This window comes from Scardinius erythrophthalmus (genome assembly GCF_964197995.2).
Source record: "Scardinius erythrophthalmus genome assembly, chromosome: 14".
Lineage (NCBI taxonomy): Eukaryota > Metazoa > Chordata > Actinopteri > Cypriniformes > Leuciscidae > Scardinius > Scardinius erythrophthalmus.
Genome location: NC_138234.1, coordinates 6,380,335 through 6,407,306, shown reverse-complemented (window position 1 = coordinate 6,407,306; position 26,972 = coordinate 6,380,335). Strand labels below are relative to the sequence as shown.

General features: G+C 39.6%; 1 protein-coding gene across 4 annotated transcripts; it reads left to right on the top strand.

The window, feature by feature from the left end:
- The first annotated feature begins 1,682 nt into the window (after positions 1–1,682).
- cherp (calcium homeostasis endoplasmic reticulum protein) lies at positions 1,683–26,964 on the top strand. Of its 4 annotated transcripts, none has more exons than XM_081383678.1 (19): positions 1,683–1,875; positions 2,564–2,737; positions 2,985–3,020; positions 3,730–3,893; positions 7,574–7,711; positions 8,187–8,338; positions 9,956–10,067; positions 10,234–10,314; positions 11,140–11,353; positions 12,708–12,871; positions 14,067–14,505; positions 15,582–15,823; positions 16,102–16,235; positions 16,319–16,405; positions 17,394–17,543; positions 17,639–17,755; positions 25,546–25,640; positions 25,719–25,904; positions 26,723–26,964. In XM_081383678.1, exons 2-19 carry the CDS (start codon positions 2,635–2,637, stop codon positions 26,758–26,760), a joined length of 2,652 nt encoding a protein of 883 aa, XP_081239804.1. In that variant the 5' UTR covers positions 1,683–1,875; positions 2,564–2,634; the 3' UTR covers positions 26,761–26,964. The 4 variants fall into 4 exon arrangements, with proteins under 4 accessions (XP_081239804.1, XP_081239803.1, XP_081239802.1 ...); XM_081383677.1 differs by having other exon boundaries at positions 1,686–1,875; positions 10,225–10,314; XM_081383676.1 differs by having other exon boundaries at positions 1,686–1,947.
- The last annotated feature ends 8 nt before the right edge of the window (positions 26,965–26,972 follow it).

The window sequence follows — 26,972 nt, the reverse complement described above, 5'->3', positions numbered from 1 at the left end:
TTAAATAATAACAATACAAAACATTATAATTACTATATTAATTTGATCTAATGTGAATAAGATCTTAATTTTCTTTATGCAAAATATAATTTCTTTTGGTATTCTGTTGATTTTCCATTTATTTATTTTTGTGTGAAATTTGACCTGGACATGTTTTTACGATTTCGCTTTCATGCTTATTCAGGCAAACAAGATTTATAATACTGGCCATAATATTGGCTATCAGAAATGACAAATGTAATTATAAATATTTGTAATCCCTGTGAGCTATAAAATAAAAAATGACTGCAAATTCAGAGCTATGCTGAGTGATCATATGGTTATCGAGTGAGAACAAGAGGGAAAATTCTGAATCACAGGACACCCCCACAGAGTTACTGTATTCATTAAGAACAATCAAGTCTCTAACGACTAAATTAATTGCATAATCTATTATTTCGCTCCCTCGACACAGCGAAGGCTGAAGTTAACTGGCTGATGGGGATGACGCGCTCCTCGAAGGGGATAATACGGGAAGCGAGCGGAATTAATTGGGTTTGATTAAGAGAGGTTTTCAATGGGACGCGGCTCTTTTCGCATGACATAATTAGAGGTCACGGAGAATGGGTGGGAGGTGGTGGGGTGGATTTGAGAGCTGGCGCCAGTGTTCTTCTCATCAGTGGACGTGAAAAGGGTGTTTTGTCATCCTTTGTAAACATGTGGAGTGCTGATGATTAGTAGGACAGTTGGAAATGAATCATTTAGAGACATAATAATAACCTATATGGGTGATTCTTCAATTAGGGCACTTTTTCTGACCCCTAAAGGTGACAAATATGTGTAGCTACTGGATCTTGAAATGTTGAAATTGGCAAGGATGTAAACGTGTGTTCAGATCAGAAATTGCACTTCTTCATAAGAACTTTGAACTGTGAAGAAAAGTTGAAGTCGGTATGTTTTGTAAATGTCAGGTTATGTGGTAATACAATTTATTAATTTGAATAAAATTAATTTGTTTTTTATTTATAGTAAAATTATGCATTCCAATTTCTGTAGGGCAAAACTTAATGCTTTTTTCATGATGTTGTGTTTCATAATTGTTTTACTTCAGATAAATATTCTCTGGTGTAAAAAGTGTAACAGGTCTCACTTTAACATCTTTTTCACTTACACAAACACATCTGGGTGAATCAATCAGCAGTGGCGTCATGTCTATAATCTAGTAATCTGTAATCTGCATGAGAGAAAGGCTAGATACGCCCTGAAACACACGCTACTAAAAACACAATATATGACGCCTTCATTCATAACCAGATTATATGTGAAATCATCCTAAAAGTGAAGTCAGAGTCCACTGTGTTGATAGATTGACCTAGTTGTGTAAAGCCACCTGCGGTTCACCACAATGAGCACCTTGATTAACTTTAGAACATCTAAAGTAATATTTTATCAAACATCAACAATCATACTGCTGCGTAATACATCCTCTGTTAAGATATATTCGGATATCCTCTGTGTTTTTGAATAATGTGTGGCATATATGGATTTTCGAAGGCTAAACATCTTTAGAAAGCAAACTGGCCAAAATAAAAGGGTAGTATCCGAACAGTAAATTAAGATTACTTACAAACCAGTTCATTAGTTGACACCTACAAAATCCAGTCAGCATCAAAACGTTAAAAACTCGTTGTAAGTAACGGCCTCCCGACGGCAGGCGACGCTGTGACGTCACGACTCTTCTGAACGCCACCACACAGCGCATGCGCCGGAGGAAGTGCTCAGGATTCGGTTTCCCGTGGCCTCATCTTGAGCTGAAACACAACAAACTCATGCCGATATAATGGTCGCACCGGTTTAAAAACGATTTATTTTTGTTTCGCGTCTCAGCGTCATAAGGTATAAATGAATTCCTGGTCTTATACTAGCGTGTAATCGTGAGAAAGATGGATATTTCCACGCCACCAGAAGGTAACAGTGCGCTCGCGCGCGTGAGTGAGAGAACTAAGTTACATCGCGAGCGCGAATGAGCTGATATTATTATCATCAAAACGACACTAATAAACAAACACCTGACACATAAAATTAGCATTTACCTCCTGGTTAGTTTATATTGACTGACTTGTGGGGGTAGGATGACAAATGAAGTAGCTAAATCGTCTGGCGTGTTTTCATTGAGTTGTTTTGTAACGTTACATAAAGATTTTACAGTAACTTAGATGACCAACGATTCCAGTGAAAATACCATATTTACTACAGTAAAACCGTGGACGCTCGGTATTAGCATTTGCTGTCGTCTTAAAAAGATATTATAAAAAAAGTGTGAAAATGTCTAACACTGTTGGAAAGAGATCATATGTTTTAAATTTTGAAATAATTATTGAAATAACTCGTGTTAATTAAAATAATGTTATAAATTAAAATAATATTATATTTAAAAAGTAATTATATATATATATATATATATATATATATATATATATATATATATATATATATGTACACATTATTATTATTATTATTTTTACATTATTTTGTATAGCCTATTGTATCTTATCGTTTTTCTCTGACTTTTTTTCCCCATCAGATCAGGAGCTGCGAAATGTCATTGACAAACTGGCCCAGTTTGTGGCCCGAAATGGACCCGAGTTTGAGAAGATGACCATGGAGAAGCAGAAGGACAACCCCAAGTTCTCATTTCTGTTCGGAGGGGAATATTTTGGCTACTACAAATACAAACTGGCCATCGAACAGCAGCAGCGTACGCATCGCATTTATGTTAACTAACCAGTGTTATTTTAGCAGTATTAATATTCCATCACCCATACTTTGAAATGGCTTTTGTTTTCATTTGTCATTGTCTATATTTCGATTAACAATCGTTTTAACGACAGCTACCAACACTGGGCATTTGTGATGGAAATGTACAGCTAGATTTGCCTGTTTAACAGCTATATTGTGTTTATAAATATATATTCGTCTTTAAGGTGTGCTTCTCTCCTTTATAGATTCTTCCAGTCATGATGATGAATATAATATGGAAGGTATTTATTAGACCGATGATCAGAAATGTTTCATTTTGCCTGGTATTCATGGAGTTCTTCTGCATCATCAGTGCTTGACATGTTTGTTGTATATATATTTTATTTGTTAAATTATGTTATGGCTTACGTTTTCTCAGTCATAATGAATTAAAACAGCTGCGAAACACTTTCGGCGGCATTTGCCAAGCATTGCTGATACTGTTTCTCATATATAGGGATTTCATAGTTTTATCAAAGTTTTACCCTTATGCACGTAACTTTCCAGCACAGTTTTTTGCTTTATACATGAATCTTGATATGATGATTTTTGTTTAATATTCAGTCAAAATCTTAATTCAAACATAGCTTTTAAGGAAGCTGCAAGCAATTTTTCTCTTTGGGTTCTTGGTTTCTTCTTTGGTTTCTTTGGAGTCGATTTAGTACCTCATACCCCCATGCTTTCCTTGGCTTAAAACGTTTTCGCCTTCCCGTCTGTTCGAGTTTTTCATGCGACTATCTCCAGACATGGAAAAATCAGAGCCAGCATGAGTGATTGTCTGCATGTTTCTCTAATCTGAATGGCTTTGCGCTGGAAACGCCCATTCAAAAGAGAGTCACTCTCCTTTCAGCAGCGCTTCCCAGTGTTTGGACGTGCTGGCAGACGAGAGGTTTGTCACGGCGTACAATAGGAGTCATGTTTTTTGTGTCTGTGTTTTCTTGTGATTCGCAGTGCTCTGTAATCCTCCGGGTAAAGAAGTGTCTGACGTTCCTCCGTCGATGACGATGCTCGCGCCCCCGCCGATCCCGCCGACGACGCCGTCTGTGGAGGAGCTCGTCCAGCAGAGCCAGTGGAACTTGCAGCAACAGGAGCAACACCTGCTCAGCCTCAGACAGGTACGCGCTATACATGAGAAAACACACACACAGATATTAGAGATGCACCGATACTCAATTTCTCCACCGATACTAATTATTCAGAATGATATCTGCCGATAACGATAGTTTGATTTTCTTTAAGGCCCCCTGAAATCAAGCTTTTAGCATGAATATGTTAGCCTAAGGCGTGTGTCCACCAAAGCGTTATTAGTCAGCTGAAAACGCTAGGCGCTCTGCTAAAAACGCTCAGCTGTGGGCGCTTGAGAGCGTTTTGGCAGCGCAACGTTTTTTCAGTTGAGACGGTTGAGACCGAGACACTTTGCTTATGATACGGAATATCCGCGAAAGTCTTACTAGTATCTCATTTCACACATATTTTGTTTCTGTGTTGATTCTATATTAAAATGTCAATACAATGTAATGTATTTTATCTGGCTCTTGATTTTGTTCCGTTATTATGCTTGTTGTTGTCATCTGTTGACGTTGTACAAGCAGAATCATGTGGTGGACGTGATTGGTCGGTGTGGTATTAGTCCCGCCCCTCCTCCACTGTGATTGGACGGTTGGGTAAAAAGTGACAGTGATGAGCGCTGCGTTTTACCAAAAGTTGAACATTCTTCAACTCTCGGCGACCAGTAAAAAATGCCGAATGCTCAGCGCTTCAGCGTGAAAAAGACGCTCAGCACCTCGTTACACTCATGGCGTTTTAAAAACGCGGAGCTCCCATTGAAAACAATTGAAAAAACACGCCAGCCGCGAGTAAAAACGCTTTGGTGGACACACGGCCTAAAGGTCCTTTCACACTGGACGTGATTTTGACATAATACGCGCGATGGTTTTATTTTTCGATCAGCTGTTTGTGTAATGAGCGCTTCCACACCGAACGCGACTGTGCCGCGCCGAAAAAACGACTTTTATTTTTTTAGCTTCGATGTCGATTTTTTTTTTTTTTTTTTTTTTTTTTTTTTTTTTTACTTTTGCGCCGACAGAGAAGGCTTCAGCCAATCACATGCTACAAGGACAACGATTTGAAAGACAATGTGTGGCGTATTATTGTCAACCAAATCGGTTATCTCGACTGTGAGTATGTTGTGTAATAGTTTTAGTCGTTGTATAGTCCTGTGCTGTGTAGGCTAGCAGGCTAAACTACATTTGGGATAGAAAGCTAACACTATTATCGTCAAAGATAGAGACAGAGACCGTGTTTACTTTGAACATGTAACAAAATTAGGGTTGGGTATTGGTTGGGTTTTATCCGATACCAGTACCTACTCGGTATTTTTCAAATGGTTCCGGTGCTTAAACGGTTCTTGAAACGGTACTTAAGAAAACTAAACCGCACACACTTTATCAAAAAAAAAAAAATAATAGGCCTACCTGTGTGTGTGTGTGTGTGTGTGTGTGTGTGTGTGTGTGTGTGTGTGTGTGTGTGTGATTTTCTGAACAAGATTTTTTGATTTCTGATTAAATGAAAAATTGTGCCCTTAAAAAGGCTACTGATGTAGCCGAAAACACTTGAGTTAAGATCAAAATTTTGTCTTCTCATATTATGAATTTTACAAAACAGAGAAATATCTGACACTGAGCAGAAATATTTAACACACACAGTATAGCCTCATATAAATATACTTGATATTGATATACTTCATACTTGATATGCAAGATTTGCAGTTGGCATTAAAATACTAGACTTACCCGAAGAGGAACACTGGCAGCTGAACTTGAACTTTAGTCAAGCGTGTCAGAGGTTTTGGGTTCTAATCCGCATTCGTAGTTTATTTTTTATTTTTTTATTTTTTTTAAACCGATTATGCTCATCAGTGGTTGTATTACAAGCAGGGACACTTTGTGTCCATTATATTTTGAGATTTCACCAGAACGAATAGATATGAGGCGCCGTCTAGGGCTTAAATCAAACTTCATTCACGCACATATGAAACCCTTGCATACACATATACTAAGTAGTCACACATACATGTATAATGCTGAATGCTCAAACTAATACATATGAAATGCACAATGCTCAAGCACACACACGCAAACTCTACACACACGAGACGCGAGGAACTCTCCGCGCACATACTCATCTGAGACGCGAGCGCACACACACACACACACACACACACACACACACACACACACACACACACACACACACAACTCTCCGCGCACATACTCATCTGAGACGAGAGCACGCACACACAAACTCTCCGCGCACATAATCATATAGACGGCGCCTCATAAATAGATCGATCTCCGCAACGTACTGAAGCGCGCGTCCGAGTGACAGTGCGGTGTGCGCGAGCCAAGAGAAAACACTGTATCCGCGTCACTGATCGCAGCGGCAACGAGCACTTTGATCACTTGATTTAAAAAACACATTTCAGCGCTAGATCGTCTCTTATTTAACAAACGAACTAAATGAATGCTCTGCTGGTTAACTGGAGATGTTTTCTTATTGGATCATTCGTGCCGCGAGATGTTTTATAGGGGGCGGTAAAAAACATCAGGCACAGAAAGTTTCGTTCTTATTCGGTCTGGTTACTACCGTTTACGTCGGAACCGGTTCCCTATTGGAACCGGGTTTCGGTACCGAACCCTAAACAAAATGTAGTGAGACTATTTAGGGCTGTTTTTAGTATACTATACATTCTTTGTGTGATGTCTACAGTTTCTAGTCGAGTGATTTTAACTTGTTACTTCGTGTGTTACATGTAATGTGTAGTGACATTACAAAACACACTGTGTTTAGTTGAAGACGCAAAAAAACTGGGACACCTGTGTGAGAAAAAGAAGAGAGGAAAAGGAAACTAAAAGTGGACATACTCCCCTTCAGACTCGTCTTAACTGGATGATGATGATGAAGTGTCCATGTTTTCTCAACTGTCGGCGCGAAAGTTGTGGAATGTTGAAGCTCTGAACGTCACAGACGTCGCAAATTCGCGTCGCGGTTGATGTGAATGGTTTTGATGCGAACTATTCGCTCGCAAAATATTCGCTTATTCGTTTTGCTTTTTCGTTACGCGTCCGGTGTGAAAGGCCCTTAACACCGTGTCCTAACCAGACGCGACGTCGTGGCTGGAACAACAACAGAAAGTATGATAATCTCAGGTACTGTTTATGTGCTTTATTTAATGTTAAAAGCGTCTGTGTGACTTTAAATATCATTTTTGTGTGTTTTATAGCCGTACTGAAAGCAACTCGCCTCAGATCTTCAAAATAAATAAAAGTGAACAAAAACGTTCAAACTGTCAACTCATTGTTAACAGATAGGTGTATTCTATCACAACGATTGGTTTGGTTTCTTGGTATGTATTTGTAATAATGTTAAAATGGTGTAATATTCATGAAGTTGATTATGTTCTTATCCATTTCGTTGCGAGTGCTTGCCGAGAGAGCTTGCCACCCGCTCTTCTGATTGGCTGGAATTTTTATCGCATCCCATAGTCGCGTCGCGTCTGGTGTGGACAGAAAAATAACTTGTCGCTGGAATCTTATCGCACCGCGTCTGGTTAGGACACGGTGTTAAGGTTATGAATAAGCTGGTGTGTTCAAAAACAATGAAAAAATTGCATCGTTTTCACAAATTCGCATTTTCAAAAGTTAACGTTTTCAGGTTGTCGTGTAAATGAACCGGCAAAACGCTGTGTATAATGGGAAAACCAGTGTTGACACTGAGTGTGTGTTTGGGCTTTTAGGAGCAGGTGACGGCCGCCATCTCTCTGGCGATGGAGCAACAGACGCAGAAGCTGGTGGTGGAGACGCAGCTGGACATGAACGAGTTGGACAACCTCCTTCAGCCAATCATAGACACCTGCACGAAAGACGCCATCTCGGTACGTGCCCAAAACCTCACGCCTCGCCAATTACACAAGACGCGTCACTCGTATTGTTCTGAATGGGGATAAGCGCAATTCTCAATATAGCAGAATAAGTCCCGCCTTCTAAATAAGAGCCAATCACAGATTGTTAAAGTCATCGGTTGCTATAGAAACAGTCAGATGTGCTTTCGCAGCGCATTAGCTTGATCCAACCTGAAAAATGTCATTTTCTGTCATGATTTGAGCGTTTAGAAACAAAATTTATGAGACAGCTGTTGTCAGATTTCATTGGTGATTTCAAATATGAAATATTAATCGTAAGCGTGGCGAACAGTTTTGGAGAATTTTATGTTTCCCCATTCAAAGAGATAGAAGCTGCACTTGCGTTTCAAAGATGGCCGCCGATTGAAATGACTTGTTTTAAAGGGACTTTGGCCTCGCTCGCCACTGATCTGTCTGATGAGTTACTTGTGGGTTATTTCTCTCTCAGGCTGGAAAGAACTGGATGTTTGGTAACGCCAAGACCCCGCAGCACTGCGAACTGATGTCGTCACATCTCCGAAACCGCATTACTGCGGACGACGCGCACTTCGAGCTCCGCCTGCACCTCATCTATCTCACCAACGACGTCCTGCATCACTGGTGAGATGCACAACTTGTGTTATGTGACATTATAATGCTGTTTCTATTCCAAAGTTGCAAAGTTAACTTGTGGGCAAAATGTCGTAATGTTATCATTAGGGATGCACAATATATCGGCCACTATATCGCTATCTGCCTATATATGTTAATGTTATCGTTATCGGCCCGATAACATTTTTTGGCCGATATATTAAAGGGGTGGTTGATTATGATTTGACTTTTCTAACTTTAGTTAGTGTGTAATGTTGCTGTTTGAGCATAAACAACATCTGCAAAGTTACAACGCTCAAAGTTCAAAGCAAAGGGAGATATTTGCTTTTAAAGAAAAGGACTACAACAAACGGCTGGTATGGACTACAAAACATTCCTCCCGGGTTAGTGACATCACCAACCCTAAAATTTACATAAACCCCGCGCCCGGGAGCATGCAGTCCATGTAGAGAAGAGGAAGAGTTGTTGTATAAGAGTACATTTGTGAGTCCGCTCAAACTGTAGCATCTGTCTTTTCACATGCAATAGAAAGTCACTCTGTGTGCATCTCACAACAGTTCCTATACGAGCCATTTATAGATTATCATGACAGAATATGCTAATTGAAGATAGTTAACTCCACATCAGCAACACACATTCATCAACTAACCATTCAGAGACTTCCTGTTGCAGTCTTCATGTTGTCACTTCCGGAGTCTCTCCATCTTTGTCTGACTCCGTTCAAACATAAAAGGCAGAACAGTTTCTATCATTTTAGTGTGTGTCTGCGTGAGGTAATCGGAGCTGCTAATACACACGAGCTCTTGAAGCTCCGCCCCCTGTGCCGGGAGCAACAGCTCATTTGCATTTAAAGGGCCAGACACAAAACGGTGTGTTTTTGCTCACCCTCAAAAAGTGACAACTTTAACATGCTATATAAAAATATATGTGGGGTATTTTGAGCTAAAACTTCTCACACACACACACTCTGGGGACATCAGAGACTTATTTGACATCTTGTGAAAAGGGCATTATACCACCCCTTTAAATCCGATAAATAATGGATTATTTCCTTCAGCTGAGACACTTCAGATGCACAACTGTTCAGCATGATGGTTATGAATTGCTTGAAATATGATTGGAATCACTTCAAAAAAGGAAAATGTAGGCTAGTTAAGTGCAACACAAGGCTTTCATATAAGCTATATAAAATTATAATGAGAACATCATTATTATTGTGTGCTTGGGACATGGATTTTAATGAGGAGACTTCTGTTTTTGTAATCAGGCTCTCAAAAAAATTATAAAAACTTTAGATTTATCGTCCAATATATCGGTCATCGGCTTACAAACAAAGAATTATCGATATCGGACAAAATTTTCATATCTGTTCTTCCCTATTTATCATAAAACATCCCATCCCATATGTTCAGGAGAACAGAATCATCACTGGCGCAAAATATCCTCAATCATAAACAAGTTGCGTCTTGAAACGCAATAAACGCTGTCATGTTCTCATTTCTTATCAAATAAAAAGTGTTGTTATATTCAGTTTTCGCATTAGGAAAGCATAAAAATGGAGTGTAGCTGTACTTGCCAAGTGTTTTATGGTTTCTTGTTGGTGAAAACTCTTTGATTTCTCCGCAGTCAGAGGAAGAATCAGAAGGATCTTTTGGCGGCTCTACAGAAGGTCGTGGTTCCCATTTACTGCACCAGTTTCCTGGCGGTGGAGGAGGACAAGCAGCAGAAGATCACACGGGTACGGTCGCCTCAGCTTTAGACCCTCCTGCTTGTTCTCAGATATCAGCAGAAAGTCATGTGATGCATTTATTTATTGGCTGTGAGTGTCTGTGGTGCATTTTCTTGGATGTAAGATGGTGTGAGTGTGACTTCTGACGAAAAGCTTCTGCTTTTAGCTGCTGCAGCTCTGGGAGAAGAACGGCTACTTTGACGACGTCACTATTCAGCAGCTCCAGAGTCCTGCTTTGGGCCTCGGACAGTATCAGGTACACACACACACACACACACACACACACACACACACACACACACACACACACACACACACACACACACACAGAGACATTATTCAGAGATTTGTAGAGGTTGCTTTGCTAATTTCAAGCAGGTTTTATTTTTCTATTTTCATTTTAGTACGTCTTTAGTAATTTTGGTATGTTTTTTTTTTTCTTCCATTGTTTTCATTTTTACTAGTTTTTTTTAAATATGTTTTTTATTGATATTTTGAATCAGTTGTTATTTTTATATTTTCTATATTCATTATAATTTTAGTTAGTTTCAGTATTTTTGTTGTTTTTGTCATTTTAAATTGTTTTGTTTTGTAAATGTTTATATAGTTTTTTGTTAATATTTTAAATTCATTTTTATTTATATTTTCTGTATTAATTTTAATTTGAGCAAGTTTTAATAGTTTAAGTATGTCTATATAGTTTTATTTATGTTTTTACCTTTTATTTTTACATTTTTTGCTTTTATTTTAATTTAAGTTCAAGTTTTAGTAATTTTGTGTTTTTTGTTTTTCTTTCCTTTTATATAGTTTACAAAAAATCTAGTTTTTATTGAAATTTTTAATCAAGTTTTATTTTTATATATTTTTATTTATTTATTTTAATTTAAATTAATACAATTTAATTTCAGTTTTAGGTATTTCAGTACATCAAGTTAAAGTAAAAGAAAATAAGAAATGAGTGGGGAAAAAATAGCTGAAATCTAATAGGTTATAATTTCCATATCAGTTTCAGTCCGCTGTATAATAACCCTGTCAGTCACAGATGGCGTGTTGAGGATGTGTTTTTCTGTTGTCTCCTCAGGCGTCGCTCATCACGGAGTACGCTCAGGTGGTGCAGCCCATCCAGGTGGCCTTCCAGCAGCAGATCCAGGCGCTGAAGACCCAGCACGAGGAGTTCGTGAGCAATCTCAAGCAGCAGCAGACGGTGGCGGTGGCGGCAGCAGCGGCGGCCGTGGGTCAGCTGACTCCTGTGGACCCTGAAGTCAAGAGCCAAGCGCCCATGAGCTCTCAGCCTGGTAAACACATACTTCACGTCATCACATACAGACGCGGTCGCTTATGAAACACTGTTTTTTTCTGAAGAAATTAATACTTTACTCTGCAAGGATGCATTAAATCAATCAAAAGTGACTGTGAAGACATTTAAAATGCTGCGAAAGATTTTTATCTTTCAAATAAATGCTGTTATTTTGAACTGAGAAAAATGTGTATCTCAGTTTCCACAAAAATATGAAGCAGTAAAACCGTTTTCAACACTGATAATAATCTTAAATGTTTGCTGAGCAGCAAAGCAGCATATTATAATGATTTCTGAAGGATCACTGAAGACTGGAGTAATGATGCTAATGCTTTTGCTCTGATGACATTCCTTATTTATAAAAAACAAAAATAGTTATGATCAAAGATTATAAGGGGAAAAAAAGGGACGAAAAGTAAATGATCAGAGAAATGGTGAGGTTGTTGAGAGAAGATGAAAAATAAAAGAGAGAAAAATAGAGAATTAATAGGTACATAAATTGCAAAAGAACATAAGAAAAAAAAAAAAATATATATATATATATATATGACAAGGTGGTATTGGGTCAGATATTCCTGACTTGTTATAGTCTAAGTCATTTGTGATGTCATACTTGCGTTCATTTTGCCATTCCGAATATGATGTGCCATTCCTGGCCTCTGACATCATTCCGGACTTTTCTTGTGATGGCGTCATTCTTTTTATGATGTTATCGTTTACTTGCTATGATATCATACTGGACATAATTCTTGTCTTTTTCCCTTGATATCATTCCTAAATCACTGTGATGAATTTTGAATAATAAAACGGATAGTTCCAGTCCTTGATTCTGATTGGTTGAGCAGTGTTCGAAGCCGTTGTAAATTACTCAACACACACACACACACACACACACACACACACACACACACACACACACACACACACACACACACACACACACACACACACACACACACACACACACACCTGTGACCGCATTACATTAGTGTTACTGCACAACTGCCGTTTGTGATGCTTTGTTGCTGCATGTGTTGCTTAGCAACCTCTTTGGAACTATATTGCTTGGTGGAGGAATAAATGTGTTATGACGTTATATTTTTTTGTTGCTGGTGTTTATTTTATGAATAAAATAAATATTAAAATGAATATTTTCATGGAGTAACAGTTTTATTAAAGCGATAAGCTCCTTGAAGCTGTGTTTTACAGTGGATTTAGATCTACCACTCCGCTGTAAATTCACTGTAAATCACGGCTTCAAGGGGCTTGTTGCTTTTTTATGATCATTCTTGACTTGCTGTCATGTGATTTTGATTATTTTCTCATGTCATTCTTTCTCCTAATATCATCAGGAGAACTGAAGCCTGCGTTGGCCGGTCCTCCGCCCGCTGATTACGAAGGCGCTCAGAACCGGCCCTCGGACTCGAACCCCTCAGCGTCACCTGACATGCCTTCCTCTAAATCCGGCTGGTTCGAGTCGCAGCACAACATGCCGTCGTGGAACCCGCAGCAGCCTGTGAGTCACACAAACTCTATAAAATAACTATTATTACATAAACTATAGAGCAAAATCTCAAACAACGGACGCTTTATATTATCATAATATTATTTATAATATAAGAATTAAGTCAAACCAACATTTTACTCACATTTCTCACACTATAACAGTTTATTTGCTGTAGTTTAGAAAATAGAAATAAAATATGACCATAACTCAATCAAATCAGTTGATATTTCTCTGGTTTTGTCCATCCTTGTACCAGTTTAGCTCAACCAATTACCAAGCAATGCTTGATTTTGTTCAGTCTGTGTGTAAAAAGGTCGCATTAGCAATTAAAGAAAAAAACACTTCAGCAAAACATGGTCAGGTCAAAGTGTCCGAATCATTTCTGGTCCCAAATTTGTAGAAATGTTACTGGTAGTCACTGTATGAAGAATTTTTGGGTATAATATGTCACAGTTTACTTTATTTTGCTCTCCATACTTACATAAATGAACTATAGTGTCCTGCACCCGCTAGTAAAAAATACAAAATGATATCTGGGGCCAGTTGCATAAACATAGCCATTAAGCTAAGCCTCTGTCTTAAGAACTAGTATGACCAACTAGTAGTTTGTCAGGGCTTATCATCCTTACATTTAATTATCAAATTACACTAATCTACGTTTTCATGTAACTGACTTAAAAAAAATTATGAACAGTCTTAAAAGAAAAATACTAGATGACTAACTTTTAAGACTAGTCTAAGCATTTATGCAACCGGGCACAGCTGGTGTCTGAATAATTTTTGGTTTGACTGTATATGCAGTGTCTCCGCCTCCAGATATGAAATTCATCCGTACATTTCAAACAGACTTATGAAACTAGATCTGATCATGTGGTCTACACCAGATGCCGTGTAGGTTTTTTTGCTTGAAGGTGAAGACCCAACTTTATGTATGTTTTGTAAGATTCCCCTCTCTGTTAAACATATTTTATTGGACTGTCCTGGACTTAATACAAGTAGAATGCTCTTTTATGAAGTTACCTCACTTAAGGACTTATTTAGTAAGATTATACCTGAAAAAGTTTGGGATTTTCTATCATGTTAATTTAAAAAAAAAATTGTATAATATGATGTATTATTTTTGTAATTTAATGTTTGCCATGATAATTGCCTTAGAAGCTGACACGGCATTAAATAAAACGATCTTATCTATCTCCGCCTCCAGCCGCCATTCGACCCCACTCAAGTCCCGCCCCCCTGCCCGCCCTGGAACAGCCACGAGGGCATGTGGAACGAGCAGCGGGACCCCAACTGGAGCGGCCCTCGGGACGGTGGCCCCGGAGGCCCCTGGAGTGGCCAGAACGAGCCCCCGCCCTCCTGGAGCGGCCAGTTCGAGCAGCCGCCGTGGAGCAACCAGCCGGACCAGCCGCCGCCGTGGGGTCAGAGAGAGCCTCCCTTCCGCATGCAGCGTCCGCCACATTTCCGCGGGCCGTTCCCCCCCCACCAGCAGCCGCCGCCGTTCAACCAGCCGCCGCCGCCACCGCACAACTTCGGTCGCTTCCCGCCGCGCTTCATGCAGGAGGAGTTTCCCCCCCGACATCACTTCGAGCGGCCGCCGTATCCGCCACACCGGTTCGACTACCCACAGGCGGACTTCCCAGGAGGTGAGACTCGATTATAGGGGTGTAACGGTAGTTACGGTTCAGTACGTACTAGGGCTGACAAAATGGCTGAAAAGCTAAATTTTAATTTTTTCTTTAAATATTATAAAAATGTATTATATTTCGAATTCTAAAAGTAATACTTAAAGGAGAACTCGGCAACTCTAGCGAACTCTAGTCACTTCTTCACTGATTTTCCCTTTTGTTGTCGCATGTTTTCCCCACGAGCTCCCCCTACAGCTGTGGTGGGGCGTATATTTCACAACACAGTCGTAAAAAACTCACTTGCGGCGTCCTCCTCCCCCTCTCTACCGCTGCTCATGTGCGTTTGTTTTGATCGGAGCAAGCCAACTGTATCGTGTGGAGCTTTGTCTACCGAGGTGGGTAATCTGGTAATACATCATACATGCGTGTGTGTTTATGTCGAATTGCCGTAAAGCAATTTGTGTTTCGCGCTCGTTCTCGTTCTCGCTTTCGCTTCTCACGAGACTTCCAATTTCTATCTTGCCGGGACGGTAGTGAACAAGTTGCAAGGTTGGTTTTCCGCCTGGGAACGCTGGGGGGAGCGGGGAAAGTCACCAATATCACCAGAACAGGTTGTTTAACCATCCAAATGATTTCTAGACAGTTTTATTAAGTTAAAAAAGCTACCAAGTTCTCCTTTAATGTTTAGAGAAAAAAACATACTGAATTGTCTGCTATGCCCACTAGAGGGCGCAAGCGAGCGCAATAAACCAAATCAAGCATCTCATCTTTTATTGAAATTAAATGACATTCACTTTATAAAGTGCATTAACTTTTGAAACAGTTGTTAAGTAAAATATCATTTCCACACCAATATAAAATCCACCAGCGATTTCAAACAGTGTTTTTTGAGACTTTTTGTCTTTGGTTCACTGCAGTTTTAAGGAGAAAATTCTCAGCAATGGTGTCGACTTATGAATTTACACATGGTTTGTCTTATAACACACTTACAACATTAAAAGCTGGATTTTCGCCACAGGGGGACTTTAGGTGGTCCTCAACTTTTCATGCGAGTCTTTGCTTTGTTACACCTTGTAATGTTTTCCTCATTTCAGAGATCGGGCCGCCTCCCCATCACCACCCGAACCAGAGGATTCCCCCTCCAGGAATGTCGGATCCTCCTCCGTGGGGCGGAAACCAGCATCCTGAATTCGGACCGCCGCCTCACGGCTTTAACGGCCAGGCGCCACACATGCGACGGCAGACCCCGGCTCACGTCAGTCAGGACGACCCCAGCCTGGTCCCCAACGTGCCCTACTTCGACCTGCCGGCGGGACTCATGGCGCCGCTTGTTAAGGTTATTTCACATTTAACGCCAGATTGGAAAGTTCCAGTTAGTTCAACACATTATTATAGGTTTCAGCTGTGTCAGAAACATGTAAACTATTTACAGAACAGGTTCCAGGAAATTAACCAGACCAAAATAAATATATAAAACAAGAACACATAATTAGGAAGTTGAGGTTTTAGCTTTTCTAACAATATCTCTGCGGTTATTGACCAACTTTGAATAGTTCTGTCTTTGGCCCCATTGAGTTTAGCAGTGAATGAATGATTCTTTCTCTTTAATAATAGCTTGAAGATCACGATTATAAGCCTCTGGACCCCAAAGACATCCGTCTGCCGCCTCCGATGCCCCCTAGTGACCGTCTGCTGGCCGCAGTGGAGGCGTTTTACAGCCCGCCGTCCCACGACCGGCCCAGGAACAGGTGACGCAAACACTAACGCTGTGGTTTGGTTGTTTTCATTTATTATTTCAATTAAATTGACATGAAAACGATAATTTTTCCAGTGAGGGTTGGGAACAGAATGGTCTGTACGAGTTCTTCCGGGCCAAAATGAGAGCGAGGCGGAAAAAGGATCAAGACAAACGCAACAGGTGGGGAATAAATGAACTGGTTCAGTGTATTATGTGCATATACCAGTGTTATCGCTGACAAAAACTGTTAAAAAAAATTAGTTCATTTAAATGAAACTGAAATAAGAATATTTGATGGAAAAACTTTAAAGATTTTTATTAAAATTAGAACTGAAATAAAATAAGTTTGAGTTGAAGTACTAAAATTACTAAGACTAAAACTGAGATAAATAAAAGCTAAATATAAAAAAATATAAAAAAACGAATAAACACACAACAACGTTACTAAAATTCAAATGAAAGCTGGAAATATAAAAATAAAAATGAATTTAAATCACTGTAATAGTATACTAAAAAAATTAAATAAATATAAACTAAAAAATTATTGTAAAACCTAATCTAAAATTATTAATTTATTAATAATTATTACTAAATATTTTAAATTGTGAATAAATAAAATGACTCAAACGAAACCTGAAATAAACATGAATAAAAACTAAATATAAATGGAAAAAGCGTGCAACAAAATTAGTAAAATGAAAATGCTGAAAACATATAAAAAATCTGATTCAAAATGTTAATAAATGCTATGATGGTATACAAGAATTACTAAAACAAATAAAACTAAACATTAAAAAACTTATAGAAATTATAAAACTAATATTCAATTAAAATGAAAACAGAAAATATATAAATAAAGCCTAAATCAAATTATTTATACTATAATGGTACACTAAAATTACTAAAACTGACATAAAACTTGTGGAACTTGAAGTAACTTGAGGAAAAATATAATCAAACTTGATAAAAATCACAAAACAACAATATTAGTAAAACTAATATTGAATTGAAATGAAAAACCTAAATCAAAATATTAATAAATACTTTAATAGTATGTAAATAATTCTACAATTACACTGTAATTCAGATGTGACCTTTACAAAAGTGATTCCCATTGTTTCCTCGCTGGTTTCCTTTCATGTGATGATTTGTTGTTTTTTTGTGGCAGCACCCGAGGGAGTCCCACGTCCCGCAGTCGGTCACACAGCCGAGGACGATCCACCTCGCGCTCCAGCTCCAGGTCTTCCAAATCCTCTCGCTCCAGATCCCGATCCAGATCCCGCTCCCGTTCTCGCTCCTACTCCAGATCTCGTTCTGGGTATTGTGAAAATATCTGCTTTTACATAAACAATTGTTTTGTTTTTTACAGTAACAGAATGTTAACAACACCGTTTTTAAAACGTTCTCCTGTAGGAGCAGGAGTCGCTCCAGATCCAGGTCCCGAAGTCGCTCCCGATCCAGATCTCGCTCCAGGTCACGATCTCCAGAAAAGCGTCGCCAGCCCGAGAAATCCCGCAGTCCGACGCCACCGTAAGTGGATCTACTTCTGTTACCCAAATCCAGTTCACACTTGAAAATTGGTTATTGAATTTGAATTTGCATTTGAATTGTATCAACTTCTTTTGCAGATAATTTGGTATCATTTATTACTGCGAGGATTTAATTTAATTTCATTCATTATTGGCTATAATTAGGTTTTTTGTTTTTACTTAAAGGGATATTTCTCCGCTGGAAAGATGAATGTGTATTTAAATTGGGTCATTTATGTAGTAGAAATGTGAAATTATTTTAGAAGTTGGTGCCTTCTAGACTGAGGAAAGCCAGAAAATGTATTTTTGGCTCATGTAGATGAAAGACAACAACTCCCAGAATGCACTTGCCCTACGAGGCCACTCCCAAGCCACGCCTACCGGTAACAGAGGACATAAATGATACAACTAGGCTACTAGTCGACTCGAAACTGAAAAGACGGCGTTTTATGGTGAGATCCCCCTATGGGCGGGTTGAAGACATGCGGGACGAGCTCCTCCTACTGGCTGGAGTCTCTCGCCTCTGGACAGAAAAGCCTCTGATGAGCTAAATGACGATTTTTGCGTCATCTGAGGTTTTTTCCCAGACACACAATACAGAAATCTCTCGTCTCAGGGGGACATGAGGGAGGGAAGCACGGTCACTCGAAAATACTACCAGGTTTCTACTGATACAAAGCTTAATGCTAATCGGTGAAGTGTCCCTTTAATTCAGAAAGCCTAATTGCAAATTTAAACCTTTGTCAAAATATATTAAAATCCCACTGTAGTCAATTTTATCCCTTAAAACTCACCCTTGATCACCAAAATTACATATTTAAACGTTTTTTCCTCTTCATAACTTAAAATAGCTTGTGTCACGGCCGGCTCTGAGCCGCGACAAATGAGGGAGGCAACGAGAACGAAGGCGGATTAAAAAAATATTTATTTAATCAAACATAACAAACACCACTACGGAAAACATTCCGTTCAAAGAACCAACATAAATAAAGAATAAGCTACATAATTAACACAAGATATACACTCCAAAATACAGGCCTGCAAACTACCCAAACTTAAACTAATACATAAAACAAACGATTAATAAATAAATACAGCAACAACTCAAAATAACAGATGACAAAGGGGTAGCCAAAAAGGGCTGAAGTCTGTGATTCCTCACCTTTTATCATTATCTACAGGTGTTTCACATCATGATTAACTCAAAGCCCCCCCCCCAACACTCATTACAATCATACGGGCCCAGAGGCACGTCACACACCCCCCCTTAAAAGGTAAACCCCTATACCACCCACACACAAACGAAAACAAAAACTATATATATATACACATACCCAAACATAACCTAATTCCAATAGGGTACATCCCAACCTCCTACCTAACATCACAAACTACCTAAAGCCTATCTAGTCTTCAGTGGCTTGCCGAGCTCGGGGCGGCTTTAAACACTAAACTCAGCATCCTCAACAATCCCATAATCAGGACTGCCGAAGGACACTGAAGTGTACCCCCACTCAGGATTACCACCCAAAACAAAAAAACAAGCCCCACCCCCCTCTAACTAAACTGGGATGTACACATACCAAAAAAACAACAACAAAAAAACCACACAAAAAAAATATTCACTAAACTATAACTCCCAAACAACTCCGATGCCAGAACATCTTCCAGAATCCACTCATCTCCCCCTAATACTCATCAACCTCGGCACCTAGGAGAAGAGACAGGTAGGAGAAAGAAACAGAAAAACAGAAGACACATTGTAGCAACACATTATACTCTAGATAGAGCATCCGCAATCACATTTTCGGTTCCCTTGATATGTCTTATATCAAGATGATACCCTTGTAGGAAGATACACCATCTCATGAGTCGCTGGTTTGGATTCTGCAAGGAATGAAGGAATGTTAGAGGGTTGTGATCTGTAAAAATCACCAATGGACCTACACCTGAACCCACATAAACTTCAAAATGGATTAATGCCCAAATCAAAGCTAATGCTTCTTTCTCAATAACTGAATAGTTAAGTTGATAAGCATTAAACTTTCTAGAAAAGTACCCCACCACACGGTCAACACCATCCTCTGAGGCCTGCAGTAACACAGCTCCAGCTCCCACATTACTAGCGTCAACTTGCAATTTAAAGGGTTTATCCAGTCTAGGTGCTACCAAAATTGGAGACACAGTGAGAAGAGACTTAACATCCTCAAATGCTCTCTGACACACAGAAGTCCACTCAAATTTGACCTTGTCTCGAAGCAAGTTGGTAAGAGGAGCTGCCACAGTAGAAAAATTCTGACAGAACCCCCTATAAAACCCAACCATCCCAAGAAACCTCATCAACTCTTTTTTAGTTGTAGGAGTAGAAAATTGATCAATTGCGGCCACTTTAGCTCGAACAGGACATACCTGACCCTGACCTACGACCTTGCCAAGATAGATTACAGTGGCCTTAGCAAATTCGCATTTGCTCAAATTAACAGTAAGGTTAGCCGCAACCAGACGATCAAACAAAGCTCTAATCCGACCAAGATGTTCTGACCAAGTGTCACTATAGACGACTACATCGTCTAGATAAACTGCACAACCTTCCAGGCCAGAAATCACTCGATTCATTAATCGTTGAAACGTAGCTGGAGTGTTTCTCAGGCCAAAACTCATAACCTTATAGGAAAATAGGCCTGACGGAGTAACAAATGCAGAGATCTCTTGGGCTCTAGCTGTTAAAGGCACCTGCCAATAACCCTTTAGCAGATCAAATTTGCTAACATAAATGGCAGACCCAACCTGGTCAATGCAATCTTCAATTCGTGGCAAAGGGAAGGAATCAGGTTTAGTTAGTGCATTTACTTTCCTGTAGTCTGTACAAAATCTAAAAGAGCCGTTAGCTTTTCTAACCAAAATACACGGAGACGCCCAGCTGGAATAAGAAGGCTCCGCTAACCCATTTTTCAACAAATACTCAACCTCAGCCTCTAGATGTCGCTTTTTCTCCAACGGAACACGGTAATAGTGTTGAAGAATGGGTTTTGCGTCGCCCACATCAATATCATGTTCGATTAAATTTGTCTGTGTGGGAGTATCTGGAAAAAGCGAGACATACTCATTTATTAAGACAGTCACATCAGAGGATTGAACATCAGGGAGATGCTTCAACATCATGCCCAAATTTTTAAGTGCTTCTGTGTTTTCCAAACAGCCTTGTGTAACGGATTCACCCGGATCTAGACCCTCATCGTCGGAAACAGGCACCACCTGAACAGCTCTTAAAGATGTTTCCACCCTTGCGCCAACCACAAGCACAGGTTTCACTTGGAATCCTTCTGGAATCTCCGAACTTAAAGCAGACTTAGCATCCCCTTGGGTAGCATCTTTAACAGCATCACGTACATAATAGGGTTTCAGTAAATTCACATGGCAAACACGAGCCTTCTTTCTCCTATCAGGAGTTTCAATCAAATAATTCAAGCCTGAAACCTGACGCAACACAGTATAAGGGCCTAAAAATTTCGCTTGAAAAGGAGAACCCACAACTGGCACTAAAGCGAGTACCTGGTCACCAGGTTTAAATATTCGAACTTCTGCCCGACGGTCAAATAACCGCTTCATTCTATCTTGTGAATGCGCCAAATTCGCTTTTGCCTGTGCACAGGATTCATACAATCTCCTACGAAAATCACTTACATAATTTAACAAATTCTTCGGTGGATTGACATCCTTCAAATCCTCAGACAAAAGTGACATTGGACTACGTACCGAATGTCCAAACACAAGCTCATTTGGACTAAACCCTGTGCTTTCCTGTGACGCTTCCCTAGCGGACATAAGAAGCCAGGGCAAACCATCTTCCCAATCACCCTTCATGTGCGTACAATAAGATCTTAGCAACGACTTCAGTGTCTGGTGGAAGCGTTCTAGCGCCCCCTGACTTTGAGCATGGTATGCGCTAGCTTTCTGATGTTTAACATGCAACTGCTTTAATATTTGAGCAAATATTTTCGAAGTAAAATTTGATCCTTGGTCTGTTTGTATGACCTTAGGAATTCCAAACAGAGCAATAAATTGCGTTAAAGCTTTTAAAACGGTCTTTGTAGTAATTGAGCGTAACGAATAGGCAGCTGGAAACCTGGTTGTTTGGCACATTATTGTAAGCAAATATTTACTACCTGCCTTCGACTTAGGCAATGGGCCCACACAATCCACAATTAAATGTTCAAATGGCTGGCTTACCACGGGAATAGGAAAAAGTGGTGCTGGTCTCAAGATCTGATTGGGTTTTCCAGTCAACTGACAAGTAGGGCAGGTTTTAATGTATGCAGACACGTCTCGTTTAAGCTTGGGCCAAAAAAAACTTTTCAAAATTAATTGATACGTTTTTTTAACACCCAAATGCCCTGAAGTATCATGAGCGGTCGTCAAAACAAGATCACAGAGATTTTTTGGAACAACAATCTGAACAATGGGGTCTCCTACAAAATCTTTACCATGGGGCACCCACTTTCTGACTAATATTTCTCCATCCAGATAATACCCTGACGCTGTATCTTGCAGGACATCTGGAGACAAAAGCCTGTCAAACAAATCAACAAGCGAGACATCTGCCTGTTGTTCTCTCACCAAATCACTACGTGAGATAGTCAAAACTGATGGTATTTTAGTCAGTGTCTTACCATCTCCCTTAACATCTGACTGAGTCCCAGATAAAGATTTACTCCCAGCACGAGTCACAACAGAAGATACAAATACTTCTGGGAAACTCTGGGCATTTTCATCTTCTGACCCCTCTGAAATCAAAGAGGGAGACACTATCAAAGCTGGGGAACCAGCGGACCACACTCTACCTCCAGCTAAATTGTTTCCAAGAATAATGTCTACACCTACCACTGGTAAACAGGGACGTACCCCAAGTGTTACCTCTCCCTGAACCAAATCTGAAACCATCATCACTTTATGTAAAGGAACGGATACTACATTCAGTCCTATTCCTCTAATCAAAACATTGCTTCCCGTATAAGATTCACTGGAAAAAGACAGGACAGTCTCAGAGATAAACGATTCCGTCGCACCTGTGTCTCTCAGGATTTTCACTTGTTTTTTCTCTTTAGAACCTATTAGTGAGACACAACCATTTGTAATAAATGGAGAAAAACTAGAACTCAAGGTTTCACAATGCCTTTCAATGGCTGGTTCGAACGACGGATGAATGGATGTTACTAGTCCTACTGGTTTTGCTCCCAAAACCACATTTTGGGGCTTTCTATTTCCTGATGAATATTGAGCTTTGGCTTTTAGCACTGGACATTAATTTTTCCAATGCCCTTTGGCCTGGCAATAATTGCATGCATCAACTAATTCAATCTCCCCAGGTGAACGTAACGATCTTCCTCTAAACATATCAGGACTTTCCCTACTCTTATCATGTACAACCCAACCCGGTTCTCGTCTAATTTCTCTGAATGCCTTCTGTCCAAACTGATTTTTATGAATTAAAGCATATTCATCTGCAAGAACTGCAGCATCATACGCTGTACTAGCTTTAGCCTCAGTTACATAAGTAGCAATACGGGGTGGCACTGAATTTTTAAACTGCTCTAACAATACTAACTCTTTTAAATCACTTAAAGTTTCGACATTAGAAGCAGAACACCAGCGATTAAAATGAGTTTGAATTTCTCTCACAAATTCCACATGCGTTTGTCTTTCAGATTTTTGCCAACCTCTGAATCGCTGTCTATATGCTTCTGGTACCAATTCATAAGCTTTCAAAACCCCTGATTTAACACATTCATATGTTTCCGCATCCTGAGTACTTAATGAAGAAAACACCTCCTGAGCTCTTCCCGTGAAAACGCATTGCAGTAGCAAAACACGCTCTGAATCAGACCAACCTCTAGTACCAGCTACTCGCTCAAAAAGTGAAAAAAAAGAATCAATTTCACTTTCATCAAACTTAGGCACAAGTTTTAAATTTGTGACAACATCAAAATCAAGCAAATCCTGGTCTCTGCCCTCACCAGAAGCTCTTCTGGCTCCTCTAGAAATTTTCCCAGCATTTATCAAATCCAATTTATAACGCTCAAGCTCCAATCTCTTGTTTTCAATATCATGTCTTGCTTCAATTTTTTGCTGTTCAATTTTTTCCTTAGACTTCATTTCTATCAAAAGTAAATCCTTCTGTTGCTCATAAGTCAAATACATTCTGCCAGTCTGAACAGTAGACACTGTCTGTTTTCCCTCAAGAACATTCTGTTCAATCAAAGCAGCTGTCAAGAATGATTTTAAATTTTCCTTTAACCGTTTATCAGCAACAGAAAGCACAACATCATAATGACTCGCAAGCGCTAACAACTGATCCTTTGAAAACTCATTTAAAAGATCTTCCGACGGATTACGAATGAACTCTTCAATATTGGAAGTCATATTTAACTTTTCTGCTACCCTTAACAAATTACCAAGCAAACAAAACTAATTACTAAACAAACACACACCATCAAGTTATTCAATTAATTTGTAACTTACCACATTCGTCTCTTCTACATTCCAATCAATACGCAACAATTACTATATTAACTTACACAATATATTTCCCAAATTCAAATTATAACCAAAACCATACGCTTATTCTCCAATCAATTGTTACTCGAAGCCTCCCAAACAAACTAAACAGCGCACGCTGCACACTAGCTCGCTCACGGAGTCGGAAATAATAACCAACCGGTGTTCTTAATTACAACGAATGGCTGGACGAGCCCCCATATTTGTCACGGCCGGCTCTGAGCCGCGACAAATGAGGGAGGCAACGAGAACGAAGGCGGATTAAAAAAATATTTATTTAATCAAACATAACAAACACCACTACGGAAAACATTCCGTTCAAAGAACCAACATAAATAAAGAATAAGCTACATAATTAACACAAGATATACACTCCAAAATACAGGCCTGCAAACTACCCAAACTTAAACTAATACATAAAACAAACGATTAATAAATAAATACAGCAACAACTCAAAATAACAGATGACAAAGGGGTAGCCAAAAAGGGCTGAAGTCTGTGATTCCTCACCTTTTATCATTATCTACAGGTGTTTCACATCATGATTAACTCAAAGCCCCCCCCCAACACTCATTACAATCATACGGGCCCAGAGGCACGTCACACTTGGATGTAACTCGACACCCTTGCCTCATTTAGTACACAAGGTTCTATGAATATTCAAATGAGCCCCGCCTCCACTCACTCAGCTCAGAGATCCACTGGTTGACGATCACACGTTGATCTGATTGGTTACAAGGTAGTTTGTGACGTCAAACACCAGCGATTTCAAAGCGTGTTTTTGAGACTGTCTTTGGTTCACTGCAGTTTTAAGGAGAAAATACTCAGCAATTGTGTCGACTTATGAATTTACACATGATTTGTCTTAAAGCATATTAAAAACAGCACATAGACAAATAAACAACATTAAAAAATTAATTTTCACCACCGGGGGACTTTAAGAAAAATGACAGAGCAGATTATGTGTTTTCTAAATCCCATCCAGATTTTAAAATATATGATATGATGCTGCTTCACATTTATTTTGAACATCACAAGTCAAATATCGTAACTATAGCTACTCATGAAAAAATAACTGGTGGCGATTGGATGATTATCCCCATCATCCGATCTATTATAAAAAGAAAATGTATTAAATTTAAATAAATGCATAAATTGATAAAAAATTAATGAAATGAATCCAGTTTAAATATTGATTTAGCATGCCGTTGATGTGAAACCCCGTCTCTCCGCAGCTCCACATCTGGGTTGGGTTCAGCTCCCGCCGCGATCCCCGTCGACCTCAGGCTGGGCGAAGAAAACAAGGGCCATCAGATGCTCATGAAGATGGGTAAGTGATCCAGAAGACTGCGTGTGAACCGATGCCTCCACTGATGCGGCGCTGAATGTGTTCCCGTTCGTCCTGCAGGCTGGAGTGGATCAGGAGGTCTTGGCGTTAAAGAACAGGGCATTCAAGATCCCATTAAAGGAGGAGACATCCGGGACAAGTGGGACCAGTATAAAGGAGTGGGAGTCGCGCTGGACGACCCGTACGTGAACTACAGGAGGAACAAAAGCTACAATTTTGTTGCAAGGATGAAAGCAAGAGAAAAAGGTATTTGTGTTTTTAAGATAGAGGGTTTAAAAGCGGTCCTATTACGATGTTTTCCATCTTCATCTTTCTTTAGTGTGTAATGTTGCTGTTTGAGTTCTTCTCTATATCAGTGTCAGTGTTTCTGAACTCCTGAAACGCCTCCATTGTAGTCTTGAGTTTTTTTCCGGGAACGAACACGTCACAATATTCCTCATTTAAATAATTAATATGCAGAATAAAGGGGCGGGGCCTGGTTGAGTTAGTTAGTAGTGTGTTGAAACTGGCGGTTATGTAAGGGGCGGGACATTTCCTAAACACACTCAGAGTGCTCGACCAATCACAACACTGATCCAGCCGACCAATCAGAGCACAGTGTGCTTTTCAGAAGGAGGGGCTTCATAGAGACAGGAACTAAACAGGGGTGCGTTTCCCGAAAGCATCGTTGGCCAACTATGGTCGCAAGTTCTGTCGTTACCAATAGAGTTCAATGGACATTGCGATGAACTTGCGACCATAGTTGGCCAACGATGCTTTCGGGAAACGCACCCCAGAGCGTTACTGACAGACTGGGAAGAGAGGAGCTACAATGGAGAATATGAGGAAAATAATCAACATCCAAGCAGGAAAACCTGTTCTAGTTAAAAATACAAAATCAAGACTTTGGAAAAAGGTCATAATAGGCCCCCTATTACAATAGCCAAGTCAAGCATTACTATTATTGATGCTAATACTTGGGGTTAGGGGTTTGAGCAAACCATTAACCTTAAATATTAAACTTTGCACACTTGTATATTTTATATTTCTGACCAAATATGAATGTGTTTGTGTTTCGTCCTCAGTAAGCAGAGACCCACAGGAGCCCTCCAGCACAGAGTGATCACCGTCACACGTGGTCTGTTTTTTTACTGTAGATGTCAAAAGCTGTTTTCCACATTTGTTTGGATGTTTTCTCTCACCCTCAGTTCATTTTGTAGTAAAATGTATCAAATCTTCATATTGTAACTCATGGTAATGTCAGCATCATCGCAACCCTTTCGTTTGATTAATCTGAGACTCTGTACAAGCAAAATAAAGACATTTTAAAAAAGG

Excerpts from the sequence above, each read along its gene's own strand:
- cherp (XM_081383675.1), top strand. The coding sequence starts at position 1,923 with ATGGATATTTCCACGCCACCAGAAG. Across the intron at positions 3,021-3,729 it reads TGATGAATATAATATGGAAG|TGCTCTGTAATCCTCCGGGT; the intron begins GTATTTATTAGA and ends TGTGATTCGCAG. Across the intron at positions 25,641-25,718 it reads TCAGATGCTCATGAAGATGG|GCTGGAGTGGATCAGGAGGT; the intron begins GTAAGTGATCCA and ends TTCGTCCTGCAG.